The 24,716-nt window shown below is 36.7% G+C and overlaps 1 protein-coding gene across 1 annotated transcript in view; it reads left to right on the top strand.

Moving 5' to 3' along the window:
• SEMA3E (sema domain, immunoglobulin domain (Ig), short basic domain, secreted, (semaphorin) 3E) overlaps nucleotides 1-24,716 on the top strand; it is a 152,101-nt gene that overhangs the window by 82,469 nt on the left and 44,916 nt on the right. The window contains exons 3-4 of the mRNA XM_009328363.1: nucleotides 6,123-6,182; nucleotides 10,990-11,109. Of these exons, the coding sequence (XP_009326638.1) occupies nucleotides 6,123-6,182; nucleotides 10,990-11,109 (180 nt within the window). The remainder of the gene's footprint in view (nucleotides 1-6,122; nucleotides 6,183-10,989; nucleotides 11,110-24,716) is intronic.

The raw sequence follows: 24,716 nt of genomic DNA, 5'->3' as shown, positions 1-24,716 counted from the left end.
AGATCTTTGTTGACAGCAAGCTTGAACCAATGCCAGTAGTTCACCACCACTGATCTAACAGCTCATAGAGATAGATGATGTTTGATTCTACTGTTTGTCTACTGTTTGAGTGAAAATAAACTGCACTTCCTATTTGTCCACAAACTCCTTACAGATACTCTTTCTTCCTAGCTTCTGCTTCAAAGGGCTCATGAAGGCCTTGCTCTGAAGAGAAGCCTTCCTACTTCTCTAAATATGCTTGTGCAAGCAGATTTCAATGTGCTGTTTCTGATCTCGTACGAGATAGCTCCAGATTAGGATTTATGTCTCTGTTGTAATAAAATATAGAGCCCTCATAATATATCCTGCCTTTAGTGAAGCCAGCTATATTTCTACTCCAGAGCTGGCTGAACACAAGTCTGAAAGAGCAGGGCTTGCTTGTATCTCCTTTGAAAACCATGTAGGAATGTACATATATTCAAACTGAAATAAGAAGCACACAATTTAGCAGTGAGTTTGAATATCCATTGGAATTACCTCCCAAGAGGCAAGGTGGCTACATATTCGTTGATACACATATATAATATCCAGTCATAACCAGATATTTTTGCAAAATTTGTGTTTCAGCCAAACATAAGTTATGTGTTAATTATGCACTATTTATTGACTTAAACCAGGGATGGAATAGTTGAATTGCTTAATTGCTCTGTCATATACTAGAGTTCAGACTAGCTCACTCAGTAATCTATTTTGGCCTGAAGTAATATAAAGCTCATGTAATTTCTTGAAATTAGTTTTCATTAGACATGCCATCATGTTTTTTGAGGCTAGTGACTGAATAGGGAAGCTGTTTGGAGACACTAATTAGCATTCCAACACCAGATAAAGTTTTCCCCCTATCTGAATTTGCTCATTAGCTGTTGTCTGTACTGCCTTATAATTCCATTTTTTCCCATGAGGAGTGTATTTAAAAGTAACATTTTCCTGTCTTTTAAATACAGTGCTAAATTTACATCATCCAGGTCTCAAGAATGATAATATTATGGTGCAAGATGAGGAAACATCACTAAACAATTAAAAAATTTACTTCACAGTAACCTGCAGGGGTGAAAAGTTTTGAAAAATTATGTCCAAGCCAATAATTATGTCAAGTACACAGTCCACTGAAATGTATGTTACTGTGATGTTATTCCAGTCTAGATGCACAGGAAAATTTCCCAACAATAGTTACTGACGGCTTGCCAAAAGATTGTATTCCTGGCAAAGAATCAGTTCAAAGTTAAAGCTGGTAGTTGTCATAACTTTAAAGCATAAATACGAGGAAAAATAATATGTAGCAGGTTAAAGGCTGATTAATATCTGGATTTCCATGCAGTGCAAACACATCCTATGTTATGCTAGTTAAGTAAAACAGCAATATTTACACAAATATAATTAAGTACAGTAAGTACACCTTGGTAAAGTATTATTACTTTGAGCCACTTACTATAGATTTCTTTGCAAATGATCATAACAGACTGAGCAGCTCTTCTCAGTTGTTTTAATGGAGCTAAGAAATACTCATGAAGATTTCAAGATTAAAAACTTTTTTTTTTATGTTTTGCAGACATTTTTTTACTAAATACATTTTTGAATACTGTGCTTAGACCCAAGATGCGTGTAAAATTGAATTTTGAAATTTGGTATGACAGCAAAATCTGACATGCAGAGGTGTTTTAGTGTCTAGTCTAAAATAATCTTGGAGCATTAAAAACTTAATGCTCATTTATGTTAAGACTCATAAGCCTCGTAAGAGTTATGAGTCTTAAAAATAATTTCTGGATAAAAAAGCTTCTTCTGGAGACTCTCATGTAGTACAAAAGTCATAATTCAGAGTCATCTACTTCAGGCAACTAACATGGGCTTGCCTTAGAGGTAGGTAATTTGCTACGAGCATCTAAGAAAGATTCCTACACCTCTGCACAACCTGTGGAAAATGTACAGAGATGTCTGCCTTTCTTACTCCTTCTGTTATGCATCTTCTGTTAAGATAAGCCATTATAAGTATCCCAATAGGAAATACACATACAGCTGAACAAACACAGAACCAGGGCTTGGTTTGGAAAAGGATTTGTGCAGGAGTCACTTTGGAAAGCAGATACCTAGCAGCAGTGGTAGATACAGGGACGGAGGGTAGCTCCTGTTACACATTAGTCTTTTGATTAGAGCAACTTGTCCAGGCAGCAAAGCCCTCCATCTCTTCCCCAAGAGGTTGGTGCACACATCCCCTGCTTCTCATTAGATCATGGAACAGATCCTCCCGGAAGATATATCGAAACATATGGAAAACAGGGTAGTGATTAGAGACAGCCAACATGGCTTCACCAAGGAAAAATCATGCCTGACTAACCTAGTGGCCTTCTGCAATGGAGTGACTGCATCAATGGACAAGGGAGTAACTACAGATGTCATCTACCTAGACTTCTGTAAGGCCTATGATTCCTACCTCTGAATTGGTGAGATATGGACTTGATGGATGGACTATTAGATGGATAAGGAATTGGCTGGATGGCCATGTCCAAAGAGTTACAGTCAATGCCTCAATATCCAAGTGGAAACCAGTAACTAGTTGTGTCCTTCAAAGGTCCACAGTGGGAACAATACTATTATTTAATATCTTCATCAACAACATAGATAGTAGGTTGACTGCACCCTCAGCAAGTTTGGTGGATGACACCAAGCTGAATGGTGAAGTTGATACACTTGAGGGAAGGGATGCCATCCAGAGGCACCTTGACAGGTTGGAGGAGTGGGCCCATGCAAACCTTATGAAGTCCAACAAGGCCAAGTGCAAGGTCCTGCACCTGGGTCGGGGCAACCCCCGGTATCAGTACAGACTGGGGGATGAAGGGATTGAGAGCAGCCCTGCCGAGAAGGACTTGGGGGTACTGGTGGATGACAAGCTGGACATGAGCCAGCAATGTGCACTTGCAGCCCAGAAGGCCAACCGTATCCTGGGCTGCATCACAAAAAGCGTGGCCAGCAGGTCGAGGGAGGTGATTGTCCCCTTCTACTCTGCTCTGGTGAGACCCCACCTGGAGTACTGCGTCCAGCTCTGGAGCCCTCAGCATAAGAAAGACACGGACCTGTTGGAGCGGGTCCAGAAGAAGGTCATGAAAATGATCAGGGGGATGGAAGACCTCTCCTATGAAGAAAGGCTGAGAGAGTTGGGGTTGTTCAGCCTGGAGAAGAGAAGGCTTTGGGAAGACCTTATTGCAACCTTTCAATATATAAAGGGAGCTTATAAGACAGATGGAGAAAGACTTTTTGCCAGGGCCTGTAGTGATAAGACAAGGGGCAATGGTTTTAAACTGAAAGAGGGTAGATTTAGATTGGACAGAAGAAAGAAATGTTTTATGCTGAGGGTAGTGAGACACTGGAACAAATTGGCCAGAGAAGTTGTGGCTGCCCCATCATTGGAAGTGTTCAAGGTCATGTTGGACGGGGCTTTGAGCAACCTGGCCTAGTGGAAGATTTCCCCGTCTACAGCAGGATGTTGGACTAGATGATCTTTGAAGGTCCTTTCCAACCCAAACCATTCTATGATTCATTCTATGATTCTATGCTAAGGACTAAATTCTTGTTGCTTACACTGCAGCTGCTTTTCAACATTCCAGTCAAAGCGGGGGCATTGGGCTACCTCTTTGGCTTTTTTCTCTTAATTCTGTGTATGCATTTAATTCAGTATGTCTTAAGTAGAAAATGTGCATATAAAATATTTTAAATAGCACTGGGACTAAGTATCCAAATACAAAAATAATCACCTACACATAGTGTATTTAATATTAGGTTACAGAGTCAAGTGTTTTATTCCCTCTGTGTTTTTTCTGTTCCTAACAGCCACCTACACCTGATATGGGCAAAACTCCCCATTTTAGCCTGCTAGTTAAAACATTTCTTTGGGAAGTGGAAGCTGTGACTTCAAACTTTTAGGCTCAGGAGATCCTAGTGTTCATATCTCCTAACTTCTAGGCTTTGGTTGCCTATTCAATCCTTGACCAGCGAGTAAAGTATATGACTGTGGACCCTGAGTTTTGCACTGAATGAATCGCGAATGGTCTGTCCAGGGCGACTGGATGAGTGCCCTCATGGGAGTTCAGCAGAGTTCAGGTACCTCCCCAGACTACACAGCAGCAATACAGAGCCTAGATAAGAGTTACTTCCAATCATACATAGATGACTATAAGACCATCTGACTGAAAACAAATGTTCTGATTAATTTTAAGTTCCTTGCAGGATTTAAATGGTGTCTGAACATAGGTGGTCTGATTCAAGCACTGAGACCTAAACATTGACAGGGTGCTGAAGTTGACAAGAATAACATATAGCTGACCTCTTGCTTTTAAGCACTAGGCCTCAAATATTTCTAATTTATCCCCACTTTTCTTGTAATTTACTTTTCTTATAATTTATCCCTAGATTTTCTTGGGTTAGAATTATTTCCAGAAAACTAAGTTATTTCAATTACAAAAAAGGAAGAAAAAAAGCCAAGCAGAAAAAGGACTTAATTTTAAAATGTTTTCCAGGTAGAATAATAATTTGTGATTGGACTATTGATAAAAATTTCTTAATGATGATGTCCATTTTTTGATACCTATTTGGTTTCAGCCAAGCCTGATATCACTGAAGTGAACGTGTTTTTGTTTTCACTTTTAAAAATTCTGAGAAATGAAGTCATCATTCCAGTCTGCTCAGTCATTGTTTAACATTGTTTTCATCCAAACAAATCATGCATCTGGAATGAAACATAAATTTTATGCAGTAGGTAGCTGAAAAAAACTCACTTGTGTAATTTGGCTTCACTTCTAGTAATTGACTGTGAAGAGTTGATCCTACTCTCATGAGGTTAATTGCTGACCCTCATTAACTTCACTGTAACCCATTTTCTTTCCTAAGTGTCCCTGAAAGCAGGAAATCAGTAGTTCAGAATTAATATTCTATGCTGAAAGTCACTGACAATTTAGCAGAGACGTTTCTACTGAATTTATATAAAATGTTCAATATATTAACTTCCTTTAAATTTTGGTGCCTAGTATTAAGTTTGCTGAGTTACTTTATGCAAAACAGTTATGTTTCAACAAAAATATTTCTTACCTTATTGTAAACTTTTATAGATATTTAAAAATAAAACTGGAATATTTTACTTGAAAACTGTTGAAATGGTAAAAGAAACTTGGTTGAAATGGTAAAAGAAACTTCATTAAACTTAATAACATACAATTAAAAGTGTATATACAGTATGATGATCCAAGTATAAAGACAAGTGCAAAGTCCTGCACCTGGGACAACATAACAAAAGAGCCCAGTACAGACTAGGATCTGTGTAGCTGAGGAGCAGCCTTGCTGAAAGGGACCTTGGGGTCCTGGTGGACAACAAGGTGAACATGAGTCAGCAGTGCACTGCTGCAGCAGGGAAGGCAAATTGGATTCTGGGCTGCATCCACAGGGACATTACTAGCAGAGATAGAGACGTGATCATCCCACTCTACTCAGCACTTGTCAGGCTGCACCTGGAGTACTGTGTCCAGTTCTGGTCCCCACAATTCAAGAAAGATGTAGACGAACTGGAGAGGGTACAAAGGAGGACCACAAAGACGATCAAAGTGTTGAAAAACCTGCCCTACAAGGAAAGACTGAAGGAGTTAGGTCTTTTCTACCTGGAGAAGAGAAGGCTCAGAGGGAACTCATCACAGTATTCCAGTATTTAAAGGGCAGCTACAAAGAGGACAGAGGCTCTCTCTTCACAAGGAGCCACATGGAGAAGACAAGGGGCAATGGGTACAAGTTGCACCGGGAGATAATAAAGAAATTTTGTACAGTGAGAGCAATCAATCACTGAAACAACCTCCCCAGGGACGTGGTGGAATCTCCATCGCTGGAGGTTTTACAGATATGATAGGACAGGATGCTAGATAATCTCATCTAGGCTCCCTTTCCCATGAAAGGTTGGACCAGAGGATCTTTCAAGGTCCCTTCCAACCTGGGCTGTTCTGTGATTCTATAATTCTGTTCTATGAGTCTTTCACATGAAAAGTACTGGAAAAGCTGGACACGATCGGACTGCCAGTTGAATGATTTTCTGTGTTTGGGTTTTTTTTCCTCAGATCCATTGGCCTAGTACACCTCTGCAGGCAGAAGAATGTATAATTAAAGGAAGAGATGCTGTAAGTAACATTAATTACAAATCAAATGTACTTTAATTATACCAGTGGCTGGTCCAAAACAAGGATTCAGGCATCCCTAAACTTCAGAGAGATCAAAGCACAGATATAATTCTAAGTGTTGCAGCTTAAAAACGTGTCACTACTGTGAACACATTAAATTATTAGTTTAATTGCTTTTCAAACCAGCTCATAAATGGACAATGAACACTTTTGATCATCTGAACTTTCTACTAATTCTTTTTCTGGTGATATCAAAGAATGTACCTTAATAATTCTCCTTTCCCATTTCTATTTCCCTTTCTTTTCATACACATAGGATACCTTCTCTGTTCAAACTTTTTCACATTCTAATTTATCTTTAAAATTCACATTCTCTAGAATACTTTCAAAAAAGCAGTTAAATTATTAGTAATTATAAAATATACTCTAAATTGTTTTGCCCTGTAGGTTTTATGGTATATTAACAAAAATATTCTGTTTTAATGAGCCCCGAAACTGTTCTGTTCTTGTGATCCAGTGGAATCAGTTCCCGGGGAAAGACCTGAAAGCTCACTGACATACAGCAGCTGATATCATTGGCACCACAGGATGAAAGTTCTTCTGGATGGGAGCTCTCTTTAATTTTGCAGTGTAACAAGCTCATTATCTGCACCTCATAAACACACAGCAAGTACAACACCTAATAAATCCCGCAGCTGAGAGAGCTCACACTGTACCAAAGGATTTGAAAATGATGATAGTTTTACAGCAATGGTGACAGGAATGTAGGACATTGAAGGGTGCATGCACAGTTTTCCCACACAAACACAGCAAATAGGCAGCCTTGATGATAACCACAACATATTCCCAGTGAAGATTAAGAAGCTGTAAAGATTCCTGTTGAAGTACAAGCATGAGAACTGTCCACATCAAGGGAATTGGTGAACCAGACTGGAAAATAATAATAATAATAATAATAATAATAATAATAATAATAACCACCAACATGATACTTTACTCCTTGTACTTACCTAGCCTAGAACTGATCCTTTTTGAGGTATCTTAAAAGTTCATTGCATTTTTCTGGATGCTTTTGTACCCCTGAGAATTTCAGGTGGCTTTGCTGAAAATGGTGTTTTTCTACATTATCTGAACTTCGTGGTCATATTAAATGAATCCAAAACCTAAATTCTTTGAGCTTTATTTAATACTACCTCTCAGCATAAGCTGTTATTACAGTTAAAGCTCTGTCATCTTTCCTTCACCACTACATGATGGGATTTATTTTCTGATACTTTGACAATATTCTTTGGGTTAAATAAATACAGAAATAGGCACTGTTTTTCCAATGTAATGTAAAGGTATCCCCCTCAGACTCATGAGATTCCCTAAAATTCAAAATCTTTTACAATCCAGTCTGTTATTATGTCTTCAAATTTACATTGTAATGAATGTGATAATTTAAAGATCTTCATATGTTTCCCACATCTTTCTCTACTGTGAAAGTTAGGTGTCTATTTTTTAAAAGAAAATCACAGAATTTTTAAATAATCACAAGACTCCAGAACTGGAGTCTTTAAGAAAAAGACGTTAAAATTGTAAAAGCTGGAAATATTGTAATACTAAACAATACCAAACAATATTCTGATCCTCACATGAGACCTAATTATGTGTGAGACTATGTGAATGAGTAAAACTAATTAATTCCAGGGAAACCTTAGTAATTTTCATTAGCATGCTCAGTATTCAGTAAACTAAATTACTCAACCTGAAAGAAATCCAAATTAGAATAAAAAAATTTCCTATTACTTTTCTTTTCACCCTCATTTTTTGTAGCCATAAACCAATATTGGCTTAACGGCATTATGTCTTAAAATCAACCCTTTGCCATTTCCGAGTTCTGAATGTTATTTTTCACACTGTAAAGTCTCAGAAAAAAATTACTCATCAGTGCTCTTTCAAACCTTTTTGCTTATTTCCATGCTGTTTCTTTCTTTATTTTCCTTTGCAAAAGATCTGTTACTCAGTGCATAATTAATATTTAATAGAACTGAAAATGTTGTAATAAGCATCTCAGTGTTGATGAGATGTGTTCTCTGCTACTTCTTTCTGTATAACAGAACAGACCACTTTTATAAGCTCTTACAACCTTTAAAAGTTATGAGTTCATCTTGTGGCAGTAAAACTGCAAGTATTGTCGTCATAAACACAGTTTCAGAGAGCTTGTAACAGATTTAATAAGATGGTTAGAAAAGTCTTGTCTTAACAACATGTGCATCATCTTAAACTCAGGCCACACTTTTCTGATTCGGATCAAGCCAAGGAAAAAATCCTTCTGCTCTCATCCAGTGTGCCAGGAAACACACCTGTTGGACTGCAGTGTGAGAGCTTTTGATCCTTTCAATTATTTTATCAGAATTGGAAATCATTCAGATATAGAAATAAAATTCTATAGTAATCACTAACTCCCTCACACTGAGAAGTTTCAGATGAATAAAATTCCACAGATCTATTAATATGTCTACGGAGCCTCCTAAAGAAAACCACAACATTTAAATAATTAATATAGAGGAAGAAAACTTATTTTAATGTTCCCTTGGCTGATGCATCTCTTCCTTGTTATGTGTACAGGATATTATTAGTGGGGTCAGCAGCAATGCCTAGTTGCCTGACACTTCCCAGAATAGCACCTTTTTCCATTTGTTTATAAATGATAAATCTAGCCATTTAGAATGACTTTTTTCTATATTTGGTATCTGCCTCATCCTGTTTTTTCTGCAGAAAATTTCAGGCATTTCTATGAAAGCACACAGGAGAAAAAATGTGTAATTTTTGCCCATTTGTAAAAAACCCTAAGATCTCTTTTCCTCCATGGTGTTTTTGAGACAAAGATCAAGAGCTGCAGACATATGTGGATAAAAAAGGAAACCATGGAGTAAAGGCCAAACCACCACTGGGACAGAATAGAGGGGACAAGTCAGGAGGGTCATACTTGGAGGGGAGGGAGAATGAGGAACAGCATCAGTACCCAGTAAAGCATCTATTTAAAAACCACAAAGCATTATAAAAATCCTATGCATTACCATTCTGCTACCACCAGTCAGCAAATATTTGTGAAATGCACATACAAAGTAGGCACCTCTGTCTTTGAGCACTGATCCATGTACAGAGGATCACATCCTACTAATCTCAACTCATTCTTCTCTCAATTTGTCTGACAATTCAAATAGCAGGTTTTTTTCAGTGGGTCTCAGAAATTTTGTCCAGGTGAGAGACCATGTGGATGCCATGTGAAGGAAGACCTTTTTTTTTTTTTTTTTTTTAGTTTCCTTTTTAAAAAAGTAACACATTAGTAAAAATTCCAAAAGTAAGATATTGCAAGGTTGGTTTGTCCTTTGCATATACATAATACGCAATTACACAACAGGTTACCTGCCTGTGTAGGTTACCTGCTTCTTTCAATTAGCATGATATATCTTCAAGGTGAACGATTAAGAAGAATCATGTAGCAAAGGAGAATTTTTCCTTACGATCCTTATTTATTTGTTGGAGCAGTTGGAAGACTTGCATTGCATGACACAAGGGTTTGAAGAAAGCAGAAAGATGGTTTCTTAGTTTTGAACCCAATGTGGATTTGCAAGAGCTGAATTCTGCCCATGGCCCTGCTGCAGACTCATCCTCTGTGACATTAAGTTCTTGCAGATGTTCAATAAGACCCGGGATTGTTCTCATATAAATATAGCAGTCTGAAAACTAGAGTAGTCATCAGTGAAGCACAGCAAATTTTCAAAAAGGAAATTCCTCCACTCTGTATTACACATTCATTTTAGGATAGAATTAATTGCCTTTTGGAGATGTCTGGCCTTCTTCGCTGACTATTGAAGTAGGAGTATAGCATAAATTACATGTTTAAACCTTAGAATAGCTAAAGTTAGCTAAGATTAATCCCAGTGTAATTGTCTCCTGAAACTTGGTGTGACTGTCTTAAAACCCAGAGTCTGAGTTGCAGAAATGTTGAGCAATGAATGGAAATGAACAGAAATTTTACTCCAAACACAGAAATTATTGCAAAATGTTAAATACTCTGTAAAACCAAGACCCAGGAGTCCCAAAATCAATGGATACTTTTATCTCACTGTATCCATTTCTAATTTAGCACAGGAAGGATAATGACCCCACATCTCAAAGGGATGCTTGAAAATTTTTTAATTGTAATATTTATGAAACTCAAATACACTAATGAGTCCCAGAGTATTGCCCTGGGGGAAATGAATAATTTCTTCTTCAAAGGAGGGTTTGAACAGTGTGAACAGATAAAGTATGAGGTTATACAATATAAAAAAATATTGATTAGCAATTAATTACACAAGAAATTAATGGTTCAGTGGTCTTATAGAAAAAATTATAAGAAAAAAGTGTTATTTTTCTTGAGATAAAGTTTATTTAACTTGAGAGAGAAGCTATTTGTTGACTATTCACATGTCTAGTGCATCTAATAATACTTAGTAAAACAAATATTTAGGTTTGCAGAGTATCTCTGAGATTAAAGAAGCACAAAAGTGTGTTTTATAATTTAGTAACTCCTAACTGGTTAAACACCTAAAATAAGTTGGATAAATCAGTGCTCTAAACTTGCTTTTTTCATGTCAAAAGTGTCCATCCATGAATTTGGTGGCACTGAGGTACTAGCATGAAATGGGAGAACTAAGATGTTATATTTAACAGAATAGAAGGTTTCAATATGCAGAATATCACCTAAGGCACCTGAGATATTAAAAAAAATATTAAATACTAATATTTTCCTATGTTTATTTTTAATGTAAACTAGGATGAATGTGCAAATTACATCCGTGTCCTTCACCGATACAACAGAACGCATCTTCTGGCTTGCGGAACAGGAGCTTTCGATCCGCTCTGTACTTTTATTAGAGCTGGACATCCATCAGAGGTAAGAAATTTGTTTTACAGCAGTGACTCTTTTGGTCTGGATTCCAGCAAAGCCTCTATGGTTAAAAATCAATATTTAAATTCAAGTGCTCAGTTCTCATACAAACCATACAAGAGAGATTTTCGCTGATGAAATGTAATACTGGTCTAAAATTCAGTTTGTGACTAGAGGAACTCATTAACGATTGAAAGTATATTTTTGAGAATTATGCAAACAACTCAAAGTCATTTTTGTCTTAGAATTTTATTACTAAATAAGTTGATATAGCAATTCTTACCAAAAATCATTAAATATTTGGGGGGTTTTAGCTAAATCTGTGCGTGTGTGTGTGTGAAATTATACACCATATAAAAAATACACGTTAGTTTGATGGGAGATGGAATACCTTAATATTTTTTTGTTAAATTCAGCTTCTTAGTGTTGATCATATCCAGCAAGTGTGTGTTAGCTCCTTAATGAAACTTGTAGCTGAGTGTAGTAATACTTCAGAGAAGTTCATTAAGTGCAGCTGAGTGTAGTAATACTTCAGAGAAGTTCATTAAGTGCAGCATATAATAAATTTTGTCAACGTATTTCTTATGCAAAAAGATAAATTGTCTGGATTTTTCAGAAATCTTGATCCTTTTTGTCTCAGTTATATTAGAACAGGGTTAAAGAATTAGCAAAAGTACCAATCTCTCATTTTAAATTAGTGTATAAGCCTCCTTAGGCATGCAACCTGTTCCTGATTATATGCCACCTATCTATTGCTACATGGAGGCCAAAATGTTGACTGGTTGATTCTGTTTACATCCTGCTTCCCTGTATCCTTGTTTCATCACATTCCCATTCCCAGTTTAAAAAACATATGGGGTTTATGAATATATTTTGAAATTCCTGACATAAAAAAGCCTTCTTGAAGGGCTGAATTTCTACAACTGTTATCAGATTGAATTTATGGACAAGTTATAAATTACATTACTAGGTCTGGACCTTGGAAGTCCAGACTTAGTGAAGATTGGACACTTAAAGTTATCCCTTATTATATACTTAGTAATTCTGAAGAAATCATTTATTCAATTACAAGGTAAAACAACTGGTAAGGGATCCCACTGTTTATCTGAGCTGCCGTGCCATCAGAGGAGGATTTCACTAGGCTGCTAGAGGCACATGTGATGACCGCTTTAGGAATCTGACCAAGGATTCTTGGTCACACACTTTGTGAGGTGGAACTTAATAGCTGGAGATCATCTGTAGCCCAAAGGTAAGATTGCCTTTTGCTGACAAATGTCAGGAAGAGATGCTGGACAATGGTCTTGCTTAGTTGGTTCATATTTAGTGATGTTTCCTGGTAAAACTGAATACTTGTCATGGAGCTGATGCTAAGCACCATCCAAGAGAGTTCTTGCTTTCCCCTATGGCCAGGAGTGGGGTTTTCAAGCTGATTGCAATTACAGGAGTCCACATTGAAGGCAGGTTCAATTTTGTGGATATTTTTTATAAAATAATACAGAGTGAACCATAAAGACCAACCTTACTGATGACCATGAGAAAAAGTAAAGCTTCAAAATAAGTAAAGTCACAAGTGCTTTCCTTGCCATTTCCAAATATTTCAGAATATTTGCCAAAATCTTTAAGCTACATTATAAATAGTCAGTTGATATGTGTGTGTATATATATATATATATATAGAAAAGAAAACACAAAGGCATTTTGTTTAATGTTTTATGCAGCTGAACTTGGATAAATTAGAAAAACTCCCCTATATACTAGAAAATTAAAGCTAAATTTTGAATTATGTTTATTTTTTTTTCTCGGTTATTCCACATCAGAATTACTCAGTTTGTTAGTTTATAAATAATGTGTTTCCCTTAATTCTTTTTCCCACAAATTTCAGCTTAAGCTCTCCAAACCAAACTGATTTTATTCTGTCTCTTACATCACTTTAATTGTTGTACTCCACATTTAACTGACAGTTTTGCACTTAATGATTTAAAGCAGCTACAATTCAGCCTTGTCACATACCTACAGTATTGTTTATTGGTCTGTTGGTCAGAACAACAAGAAAACAGAGGACAGGGGCTGGAGCTGATTTAAAATAAACACTTGGCTCGAATAAATATAAATTGCAGATATGAAGTTTTTCAAAGTGTACTCATATAAATCAATTAAGTTACTTATTTTAGTAAAAAAAAATTGAATAAGCCTTTCTGAGTAAAGATGCATCCCTTTGACAAACTAAACTAGAACTACATCTCCAGAAACAACCTCCAAGGATCCAATCCATGCTGGGCACCTCCAACTGCTTTTAAAATCAGAAGCATCTCAGAAGTTGAGACCCCAGCACAGCACTTACTTACATTTCAAGTTATCTGAATTGCAGAAACACACTGTCTTCTAAAATTGAGGAAGGAACGAAATAATAAGCAATTTTAAAACAAGGCAACTTTGCATGTCTTCTTTGCTCCTCTCATGAACCTCCTGTCAGGCTTCCTGGTACAGTTTAAGGGAAGCAATGTCTGTATATTTAGGAACACTATTTAAGAAAGCATAAGCAACAGGCTAATAAAAATAGAAACCAAACAAACAAAAAATGAGAAACAAGACTCGTATATAAGAATGTGTGGCCCATGATCCTCCCCTTATGTATCACTGTCCTTCCTTCCCTTCTTTTTGTTTATTATTCTCCCTTGTTAAACTGAAGTTCTAAAATTTTACCCACAATGAAGTCATGGGAAAATTATCATTTTTCTGTTTGTGTAGACCAACAGGAAATATATTTTCTACATTAATAAGTAGCTATATTAGTTTCCGTTATCCGAAAAGCTGACCGTCAGGATTAAAAAAGACAGGTGCCATGTGTATGGTATGTTAAAAATAACACATGGTATGTGATTGAGTGGGCAAATTGTAATCTTGCTTTCTTTGACTGATAAGGACTTTGTGTAACTGCAGGAAGTGAAGGGACAAGATCCTTCCTCTGAAAACTGCAGTTCAGTCTCTGTTTGCTGATTTCTGTTTGGTCACAGTATCCCAGTCCAATGACTTTTGATTACTGTCTGCCCATTTCTTCCATCTCAGCTCTCTTGCCTCTTTTTCACTGTCTGATTGTCATGGAAATGAGAGTAACAAATGAAACAGTCTTAAAAATATATTGATACTGTTCCATTTCTAAACAGGAACCAAAGCACCTTTCTTAAAAAACTAGTAAAACTCAGACTTTTTATTTGAAGGGTAAATGCTAGTTTATAATATTCAGTTATATGCAGTTAAATGCAGTTCATAATATGCAGCTGGCTGAAAGGAACATTTTTTACATATTGTTGACATTTTTGATTCAACATATTGAACTTCAATATAAGTAAAATCTGCCTACGCAGCACAAGGTGTGTTTGGGGCTTATATACATTTGAAAAATGACACTTTGCAGACATGCTGAGGTATAAAGGGTGGGAGGTAAAGAGGGAGCCCTTATAGTAGATTTCTATGTATCTAAATACCTAGCGAACAGAGCGTATGAAGCTAGATTCACTCTTCCATACAGAACTATGAATCAGCAGTATCAACGTAGAGGAAGTATTCGCTCTGTGGTCAGGGACCTTAACCATAAGTTTCAGTAGTGCTTCCTGAGCTGATGGCAAAGGGAAGATGCGACCTTCTCAGTAAAAACTGTAGGGCTTTTAAATTACAAACTGTATATAAATACAAATTAGAAATGTAGGCATTTAAGAGCATGACAGAATAGCAGGACTACATTTTCTACAACCTTATCCCTCGCAATTTACTGAGCAGGCCAAAGAGAAACAATCTGGTGGAACAAAATATCCATCTGAGTCTCTTGTTCTTGGTGCTCACTAGTCCCATGTTGCAGGAAAATTTTTTTTGTTGTTGGCTTGCAACAGAAGTTTACATGAAATAATCCATTTCTGAATAGCCATTTGGTAAGAAAACAAAGCATTACAGTTCTTCCTTTAAACAGTGAGAATATGCCAAAGCCATGATCATGATCATAATCATATTATATAGTATCCTGATCTAGTATTTAACATGTGTTTGTGAGGTGCAATCCAGCTTATGAAAAGGAGCATTCTGCCTCCTGTATAAAGTCTTACATTCTTATGCAAGTAGAAATTCATACTTTCTTATTTGAGCTGTGTTTTGCAAAACACTGAGCTCTTGTCAACAAATAGTGAAGCCAGAAGGAGATTTTAGTCTCCAAAAATAGGCAATATCTATTGCCTCACTGGCAGATCATTGCTCATTGGAACTTACTGAAAATCAGAACCTTTAAATTTCTCAAAAAATACAGTAAAAATGTCCATTCCCCTAACCAGTCTCTCTAGAAATTATTAACCTAACTTACTATGTAGTAATTGAAATGTGTTTTGAAATCTTTCACAATTAAATTGTACTATGATTCATTATATACATTTAAATGCTTCTTTCATGCTTTTCATGGTTTATAGAAATTTCATGATACTATTTTGTCTTAATATAAATAAATATATTTGAATATGTTGATCATATAAAACATAAAGCAATAAACATTGGATTTATTGAATTCTACCTCAAACTTGTGTTGTACCACCAGAGTCTAACCAAATATATTTTCCTAAATCAAATTATTTATAAATTTTATGATACACTGTAGATCCATTTGAAAGATTAAATATATAATTGTTTAATGCAGTCATTCTGTTGTGATATTGGTTTAACTGATATTGCTTTGGAATTCCAGGCTGTTCACTTTAGTAAAACTGTTGCCAGATATTACCTTTCTAAAAATATACAATTATAGTCACTGACAGCAACATGCAGGTTTTTATCTTTTTCTCTCTTTCTAATTAGTTTGACTCTAATGAATGTTGCTTTCCCAAATTTAAACATTTCAGCAAATTACCCAACCTTTTTCTGCCATTTAGAAATAAATTACAAATTGGGAAAAATAGGAGTGCTCTCTTTACAGACAGAACAACTATTGGTGTTTGCAAAAGAGCATATTACAAAATCTTGTCCAAAAAAACATAAGCAACTTAAATGCCAGCCAGTAAGTGAGTTCATTATCACTGACTTCATGAAATGCTTCCAAATGTCAAAAATCTATGCAGGTCAGAAAAAGCTGGGTTCCTTCAGTTTCTATTTGTTTATCATCCAGAAATGAAGGAGAGTTCATTTCATTAAAATCAACATTTTTTTTTCCTGGAACAAGCAAGAGTCAGAGACCCTCCACCCCAAATTTCCCATGATGAACTGAATATGCATCCTTCCCATGTGCTCTGTGACAAAAAAATCTGAGATAAGTCTTCAAACCAAATATAGAAGATGAAGAAAAGTGCAGGGGGGGGAAAAAAATTACTCTGCTTCCATTTTCACCAAATTGACATTTGTCACTCCTGTTGCCTTTGATGTCAACAAAGAAGGGGGATTGGGAGGAGCATCTGCATCCAGTGTCTTCCTTTTACATGTATATAAACTTCTCTGAAAGAGTGGATAAACATTGGAACAGGCTGCCCAGGGAAGTGGTTGGGTCACCATCCCTGGAAGTATTTAAAAGACGTGTAGATGCGGCACTTAGGGACATGGTTTAGTGGGCATGGTGGTGTTGGATCGACAGTTGGACTCGATGATCTTAGAGGTCTTTTCCATCCTTAATGATTCTATGATTCTATGATTCCCAGTTTTGGTAGTAGTAGATGAGTACTGGAAGAAGTGCTTTCTGTCTCAGTCTATGTTTTTTCCACATCTAGCTTCTAGTAAAACAGTACTCCATTACTGTTCTATATAGCTCAAAATACCCTATATGAATTATGATGAACCTTAGACAAATCAGATGAGCTATCTGCAGTCAGGCAATGATTTTTTCTTAATGAGTTATCTCTTCAGCAAAGCAACAGGTTTTAGGGGTGCTCCAAAGGCCTTCCAAAGATCCAAACTGCCTTACTAACCAACTCATAAAGCACCTTTAAAAATTCCAGATGGGAGTTCCACCCAATACAGCTAAAGAGATTGCTCTGCCTCCATAGGACCTGCAAAATGAGGGGAAATTCCAATAGAAAACAATGTGCAGAAATAATATCCTAAGTTGTTGCAAACTATATGGTGACAAGATAGAGCTAATTCCTGGAGAGGAAGGCATCTCTGCATGACAAATCCTGTTGAGGGAATGAAAGTTATGGGAATAATTTTTCTTCCAAAACATGCTGTAAATTTTTAATATGTAGATTGAGCTGGCAGAGTACCATTTTCAATGTCTCATCAAACTCAGTAAACTGCCTACAGCTGTATTTCTCCATCTCAGAAGACTGAGGGACTAAGTCGCCCTTTCCACAAAATGCACTGGTCGTTTCTGGGAGTCTCTCCTAGGTGTTCCTAATCTGATGTGTTCCTTATTATGCTATTTCCTCTTCAATTAGCCAGATGAGATTCTGCTTACCAGGGAACAACAGCTCTGAAGTTTAAGTCTTTAAGGGCTGTTAGAAAGGAATTTGCCTTTAGTGAAGCAGCAGGTGTATTTGTTTGCTTGGAGGACAGTTCAGTCAAGTTGGAATTTCTTCTTTCTAATTCACTGGATGTGGGAAGGGGCACTTCTTTTTCTACATATTCTGTGATTCAAAGCAAAAACAGGATAAGGTTCAACTGTGCAACAGGCTTTCCATTTACCTCTCTACTCCAAACAAATGTAGGCAACATGAGCTCCTCAGCTCTTGCTTTAACAAATTGCAGTTAATTGACAGGGAAGTTAAGAGAGAATGTTCCAGTCATATCTCAGTTTAATTTTTACATGACATAATTTTTCTGCTCTTGACCAGCATTTGGTAATGTCATCATTCTTTCAACTTTGTTAAAAAACAAAATTGTATACATATTTATATCTATTATTTTAGGATATTGTTTCTGATGTATTTTTATGATCAGAACAAACAATGATCTGCCCAGTTATTCCCTCTCTATGCTTTTTCCTATTACCTCATCTCCGCTCTCAGTTTGCAGAGGATTAAGGAGGAGGAACATCTGGTTTCACTGACCAAACAGCAGTGGGTGTTGGTCAGTCCTTCATTAGATAGAATGTGCGACAAATTCTTGCCCTGAAAATATGTGCTCAGAAACACAATGTCCCTCTGCATGGAAAAAAAGCCAGATAGAATGCCATCCACTAAATCTTAGCAGGTTTTTCAGCTCACTCTATTTGTGGAATTGAATCTGCAATCCTAAATACTATGAAACTGCTTATTTATTGCAGTCCTCTGCATCTATAGTTCATGTGAAACTAGTCATTAAGCTGGGTGATGTTTAAACCAACATCAAGTGTTCATATATATGAAGTGCTGCCAAGTAAACAACACGATGTCATAGAATCTTTTACCAGAGGGGTTCATTACGTCACCTAGTCTGAATGCCCACATCACAGGTTGGCAAATTGCACCAAAACATCCAAAAGTCCCAAATTTGAGTTAGATTAAAGCATTTCAGGTTTTGGAAGTTAAATATGCATACATTTCAAGAGAGATTAAAATGGTACCTAAACTCATAATCGGCAGGAAATTAATTAGGTGAAAATTGCCCCTATGCTCACAACACACGACAAAGGTGCTGTGCTGCAAAAGGGAAAAAGAAAAAACTGAAGACCCACATCAACCCTAACCTGAAGAAGTATTTCTCACTGAACCCATGGCTTATCTATGTACTCCTAAGAAAACGAGAAAGTATTAGCCGAGCAACACATGAAAAAGATTTTCTGCACCAGCTCAAATAACAACCCGACCTCCACAACTGGCCAATCTCTGAACTTTCAAAAAAAAACCCAAACATCCTCTTGTGAAACAGGGTGAAAAAGTTCCTTCCAAACCAATGCATATGGTTATGTGAGAAATTAAAGTGCATGAGTTTTGACTATAATAATTACCTTAATGAACAGCTGTATATGTGAAGCTCAGTAAGGATAATGAAGAAATGGCAATGCTGTTCTTCCCATGCTTTGCTAGGAAAGGGATAATGGGTATTGCATAAATAGAAACAAAGGCCAGAAGGGACCATCAGAACATTTTACGTGGTCAGTCACACACTGCATGGATAATTTCTCTGAGGTATTGAATTAAAATGCTTTCAGGAAAATATGTATAGTCATTTCAAAGAAACCAGATAATGGTAACTCCACTGTTTCTCTGGTAAGCTTTCCTAATATTTAATTACTTTCAATGTTAGGAAATAGCCACTTACCCAAGGTTAAATTTATCTAACTTCAACTTCCTGTCATTTAACCTTGATAGGCCTTTGATAGCGAAGTTGAAAAGTCTCCCACTATCTTTTCCACATCTTTTCCACATGTAAGTACCTATGCACAAAGATCAAGCCACCTCTTCACTTTTTTTGATAAGCTGAATAAATATAGCTCCTTAAACCTCCTATCACAAGGATGCCTCAATCATATTTGTGTCCTTCCTGTGACCTCCATGCAGTAGTTGCACATGTTCTGGAAGTGCGGACACTAGAACCAGACATGCTATTCAATGGTGTGTATACAGGCAAGGTCACTACCCTACCTCTGTTTGAGATTCCTCTTTTCATGGACTCAAGTGCAGAGTTCTTGGCACAGCGTCACAATGAGAAATCTCTTTTTAGCATTTTGCACTTGACCCAAAGTTCTTCTCTGGAGCCCAAAGTTATCCCACTTTACACAGTTAAAGCACCTAATTAGTAGTCTCATAGGACAAGGTCAGTAAAGAGATTTCTAGAGACGCCTGTCACTGTCAGCTGTAACAAGGCACCTGGTATGTCAAAGATCCTAAATGAGGCACCTCAGTCTAATGCATGAAAGTAGTCTGAACAAGGATCTGAACCTCCACCTTCTAGGGCATTCTGATGTACTTCAGATATAAACTGTGCTCCTTATTCCCAGGTAGACCACTTTGGATACGGTTGTATTAAAATCTACTTTGTTAACTTCTGACCTTCAACTCAGTATTGAGAGCATTCCATAACCTGAATGCACCCAGAGCTCTCATTAACCTTTTCTCTTCATTATTTATCCCTCCCCCCCTCCCAGTCTTTTAGTAAACTTTACTAGGGAATACATCATGTGATTGTTAAAATCACTGCTAAACTGAAAAATCTTCTTTCTATAAAAAACAAAATTTAGGGAAACTTTCAGTAAAGGAAATGCATACCTAATAACAACTATACTTTGATATATGTTAGCAGTTTACATTTCTTAATAATTCTACAATGCACATTGTTTCATCAAATAGCTATGTACTAAGTGAAATGCCCTGGAGAAAGCCAAGTATTCTGTATCAGCACAGTTGTTCTTATCAGTCAGTCCTACACATCGTAACAGACAACAGGTTTGTTTGACAGTACTCTCCACCCATGAAATGAGGTGAATGACATTCATTATTTTTGAATATTGTCTGAATATGGCCATACACGCAGTTTAAGTTCAATTCGGCAGATTAGTAGAGAATGTGAATTGATCAGCCATATGAAATGAATTTTCCATCATATTAAACCTGCCCTTTGCAAAATTAAAGACAGATGGTCAGGAGAGAATGAATCAATACAGAGGAATAATACTATTATCCCGAAGAGAAAGAAATACTCCACCTGTGTGGTAATTTGATGGGGGTAGGTAAAATATTCCAGCTCTCATCACAATAATTTTTAGATTCTGCCACCTTTATGTATGAGAGAAAGTATTTTTCTAAGTGAGGGCACCTGGTGAAGTCTATGGCATTGTTTGAGGAGTGGAGGTACTGCTCAATAAGATATTAGTCATCATAATGAAAACCAGCAAAAACTGAACAATGACAGGTTTTAGTTAATATTTTTGCAGGTTTATAAAATGCACCCTTAATATTCTATAATTCTTCTATAATTTTTGACTGATAATTATTCTTATTTTACTGAGAGATATCCAGGAAAATTATTCCAGATTAAAAAGTGAACTAAAAAGAAGTATTACTTGCAGTTCATATGTGTCATCAAGAGGCAGTGGATCCACTCCTCTGCCCTTTCTTCCAGAATGGCCCACTTTGGCATGCCCTGTTGAAGCTCTGCAAAAGGACTGTTGGCTATCTAAGGCTCCACACTATGGAGACAGACGGAACTTCCCCAGGGTATCTGCTTTCCTTCTGAAATCCATTCTCAGTGGAATGTAGCTGTTGTCCTCTCCATGCCCAATGCATCTGTTGCTCCATTCATCACCAAAACCTAGAGTGTAAACTCAAACCATAAAGCTGTATCCTTCCTTCTTTTATTTTTTTTCACGACCTTTGTCCCCAGCTGTTATGATAGCAATCATTAGATGAGAGGACTTTTATTTGGTATTTGCTCTGATGTGACCCTCACAATCTCAACACAAGTTTTACTGTCCAAATCAAGGAAAAGGGAAAGTCTTGGCTAGTGAGCCTCTGTGTAAAGACTGTGCACTTCCCCACAAAAATCCCTTCACTTTTGTATAGCAATTTTGTACTATCTTTATCTCCTCTTTCGCCTGGTTATGAGACTGTATCTCCATAATACCACTGTTCGAACCTTTTAATTCTAGAGACCCCTTATGTGGTCCCTGGAGCTTTTACACATACTAACTATCACACTAGTGCAATATAACCATAATTTATTTTGCTAAAGCTCCTATTCTATGCAATAGGACCCAAATGAGTTTATGTGTCCAGCTAAGGTCATGCAAAGATATGTCTCCCAAAATTCTGACCAAGACAATCACTTCTGCTTAAACACCCTGAACTGCTAAGGAAAAATGCCTGTGATTTCTATATGCAGACTTGGGGCTTTTTTCCTATTGCCAGAGTATTTCACATGCATTAAATCAGGGAAATATATTATTTCTGTCACTTTAGGCCAGATATTTTGACACAAGTCACAAATTGCTAATCCTTCAGCAAACCCAGACAGCAGTCTGACATAGCTCCAGATTTTAAACATGTTTTCACATTGGAGCCCAATGTGTCTTAATCATTTAACTGTGGAATAAAATGCGTAGACCTGAAAAATACATCTGAATTTTTAGGGAGGATTTAATGTCCGTAATATTTTATGCACTCTCATCCCATAGGACGATTGATCTTTTCAGTATGTCACTGAATAGTAAAGAGGATTGAAAACAGATCCTCAGAAGAAATATTACCTCCCAAATAATCTTAATTATGTCAAAGAGCAAAGAACTGACTATTTCAGCCAGTTCTTTGAGGACTCTATTCCTAATATTGTATCCCCATTTGGCTCAGAAAATAAAGTTAAGTGAACATGGAAAGTGTAATTTTCAAAGTTAGTAATCCTCTGACAACAAGCAGAGCAATTTTTTGCCAGTGCTTAGATCCTTTCGAAAATTAGTATTTGGATATTTTTAAGAAGATACCACAACATGAAATTAAAGGTTCTTTCACTGTTGGAGCATCCTAGTTTTACTCACCCATATATCTGCATGCCTGTGTTATGCTGACTTAAATAGGCCAGTAGGTTGCAACAGGAACTTATTAAAGTATTTGCAGCACAGGTTCCTTTATATAAACTTCATGGTATTGATTCATTTTCTATTGGTTTTAGATTTTTACTTTCTTGAATGAGTTACTTGGATTTATATCAATTAGGCACCTACCTAATATTTGGGACTATAGTTATCAGATACTGCTAATACACATTTTTCTTAGCACCAAAATTTAGTCTGCTTAAATACAAAAGGCTACATGATGTGAGACGTCTTTTCAGGCCTGACCCAGTATGTTATTTTCTGTTGTTATGCAAAGACAAAGTATTCTACTGTATATCTCTTTTGCCATATGTCTTCTTGATGAGGCAAGTGTACAGATTAAGACAGGTCATGGAGTTGAGAGTTCATTTTGGAGACTTATATTTGAATTATATTTTCTGCTGATTTACAGACATGTTCTGTGATTTTTCAGATTTTTTTTTTTTAATGGGGATGTCAAGGTTCATCCTTCCTAAAAGAAGCCTCTGCATAGTGTATCCAGTGTGTCTTTCTATGTCAAAATAAAAATGTAATGATAAGTGAGTATACAAGAAAAAAGAAAAGACGTGAAAAAAATGTTTTGAGAATATACAGAACAAAAGAATATTTGCAAAAAAGTGTCATGTAAATTTATACTGAAAACATTATAGTGCAACAGAGAATGGAAATCAAGATGAGGTTTATTCTGTGCACTGCACTTCACTTTCTGTTGTGGTCACAAAATTTCTTTGGATTCACTCAGTATGAAATTTCTCACACGAGAAAAAAAATCCAGTTACACCAGTGAAATGCTCTACAAATCTTATATTTGATTCATTTTGAAATAAGTTCTTTGGTTCCTTATGTTAGGCTGTGTGAGTGCACATGAGTACATAAGGATGTGCAAAATGACAGACTTTAAAGGTGCAATGTTAAGATTAAACCAGATTTTAAAAATTGTATGAATAAATGGGAAAGTACATATGGGCAGCAAATGTTTTCTGTGTTTAGAAATAGCACACCTGCTATGTTAAATATTTTTAAATTTTATTTTCTACAGAACAAAATCTGTTACTGTCTTGGAGATTTCATAAGTTACATTCATTTCCATGGCGTTAAAGACTGTCAATAAAGCTGCAACTGTCCCCCACGGTGTACCTAACTTGGTGAAGTTTTTAAATCACTGTTTTTCCCATGTGTTATTTTATTGTGTTGTTACTTTGGTTTTAAGATAGTATTAAAAAAAAAAAAAAGGAGTACATGGAACCAGTGAATCCAAGAACAATATCCCCTATTTTGGGATAAGGATCTCGTCATTCTCATAAAGAACAAGGGCAAAATTGCAATGGACTTCAATGGAAGTGCTCTGTGAGAGGATGTAACCCTGGAAGCGAAAATTAACCTCGCAGCCTTTGTACAGAGGTTCAAGGAAAGCTTCTGAACATGCTCTCTCCAGAGCAGGGATGCGAACTTCGCCTTGGCAGCCCTCTCCCTCCCTCCCATATCCTCTCCATTTGCAGATCTCCCTCTTGTTCTGGGCTTCATTCTCCAACTCTGATGACCCCTGTTGAAAACCCACTTTACCAGGTCACTCGGTCAGCCAGACGGTCCGTTAGGATGTCCTTTGCCTGTGGAGTCAGCGTGTCCCAATGTGTCCCATCCCTTCCCAACAGTCTGTTCCTCAAACAGGGCACTATGATCAAGTAAGGTGAATCTTTGATGTTTACTCCCCCTTTTGTGATGCTTTAGGAATTATTTGAACAGAAAAAAGAGTGCATCATAGATGCACTAGAACCGCGTGGTTTTATTAAGGCTTTTAAAAGAACATTTCTCACAGTTTCACACAAGCAGTACATCTCTATTTTACGCTTTCCCATTCAATGCACTTTGAGTGTGAACCTTCTTTCATAGTTCTCCTTAAAAAAGTCTCAAATATATGACCCCTAGTAAATGAAATGCAACAAACAGCTCTTGCATGTAATGTCATTCTTACTCTAAGGTTGAATAACTATGAGGTCATTAACACTAAGAATGAATTTTGTCCAGTGAGTTACAGTAATAGTGAGTAGTATAGCCAGTGTTAAAAACTATATTCACAAAAATCTGCACAGTCTCTCCCCACAATACTCTGTTTTACCAGCCCCCCCTGAACCCACCCCCCCCACCC

Source organism: Pygoscelis adeliae, unplaced genomic scaffold (genome assembly GCF_000699105.1).
Source record: "Pygoscelis adeliae isolate BGI_AS28 unplaced genomic scaffold, ASM69910v1 Scaffold267, whole genome shotgun sequence".
Classification (NCBI taxonomy): Eukaryota; Metazoa; Chordata; class Aves; order Sphenisciformes; family Spheniscidae; genus Pygoscelis; species Pygoscelis adeliae.
This window is presented reverse-complemented; position numbering and strand designations above follow the sequence as displayed.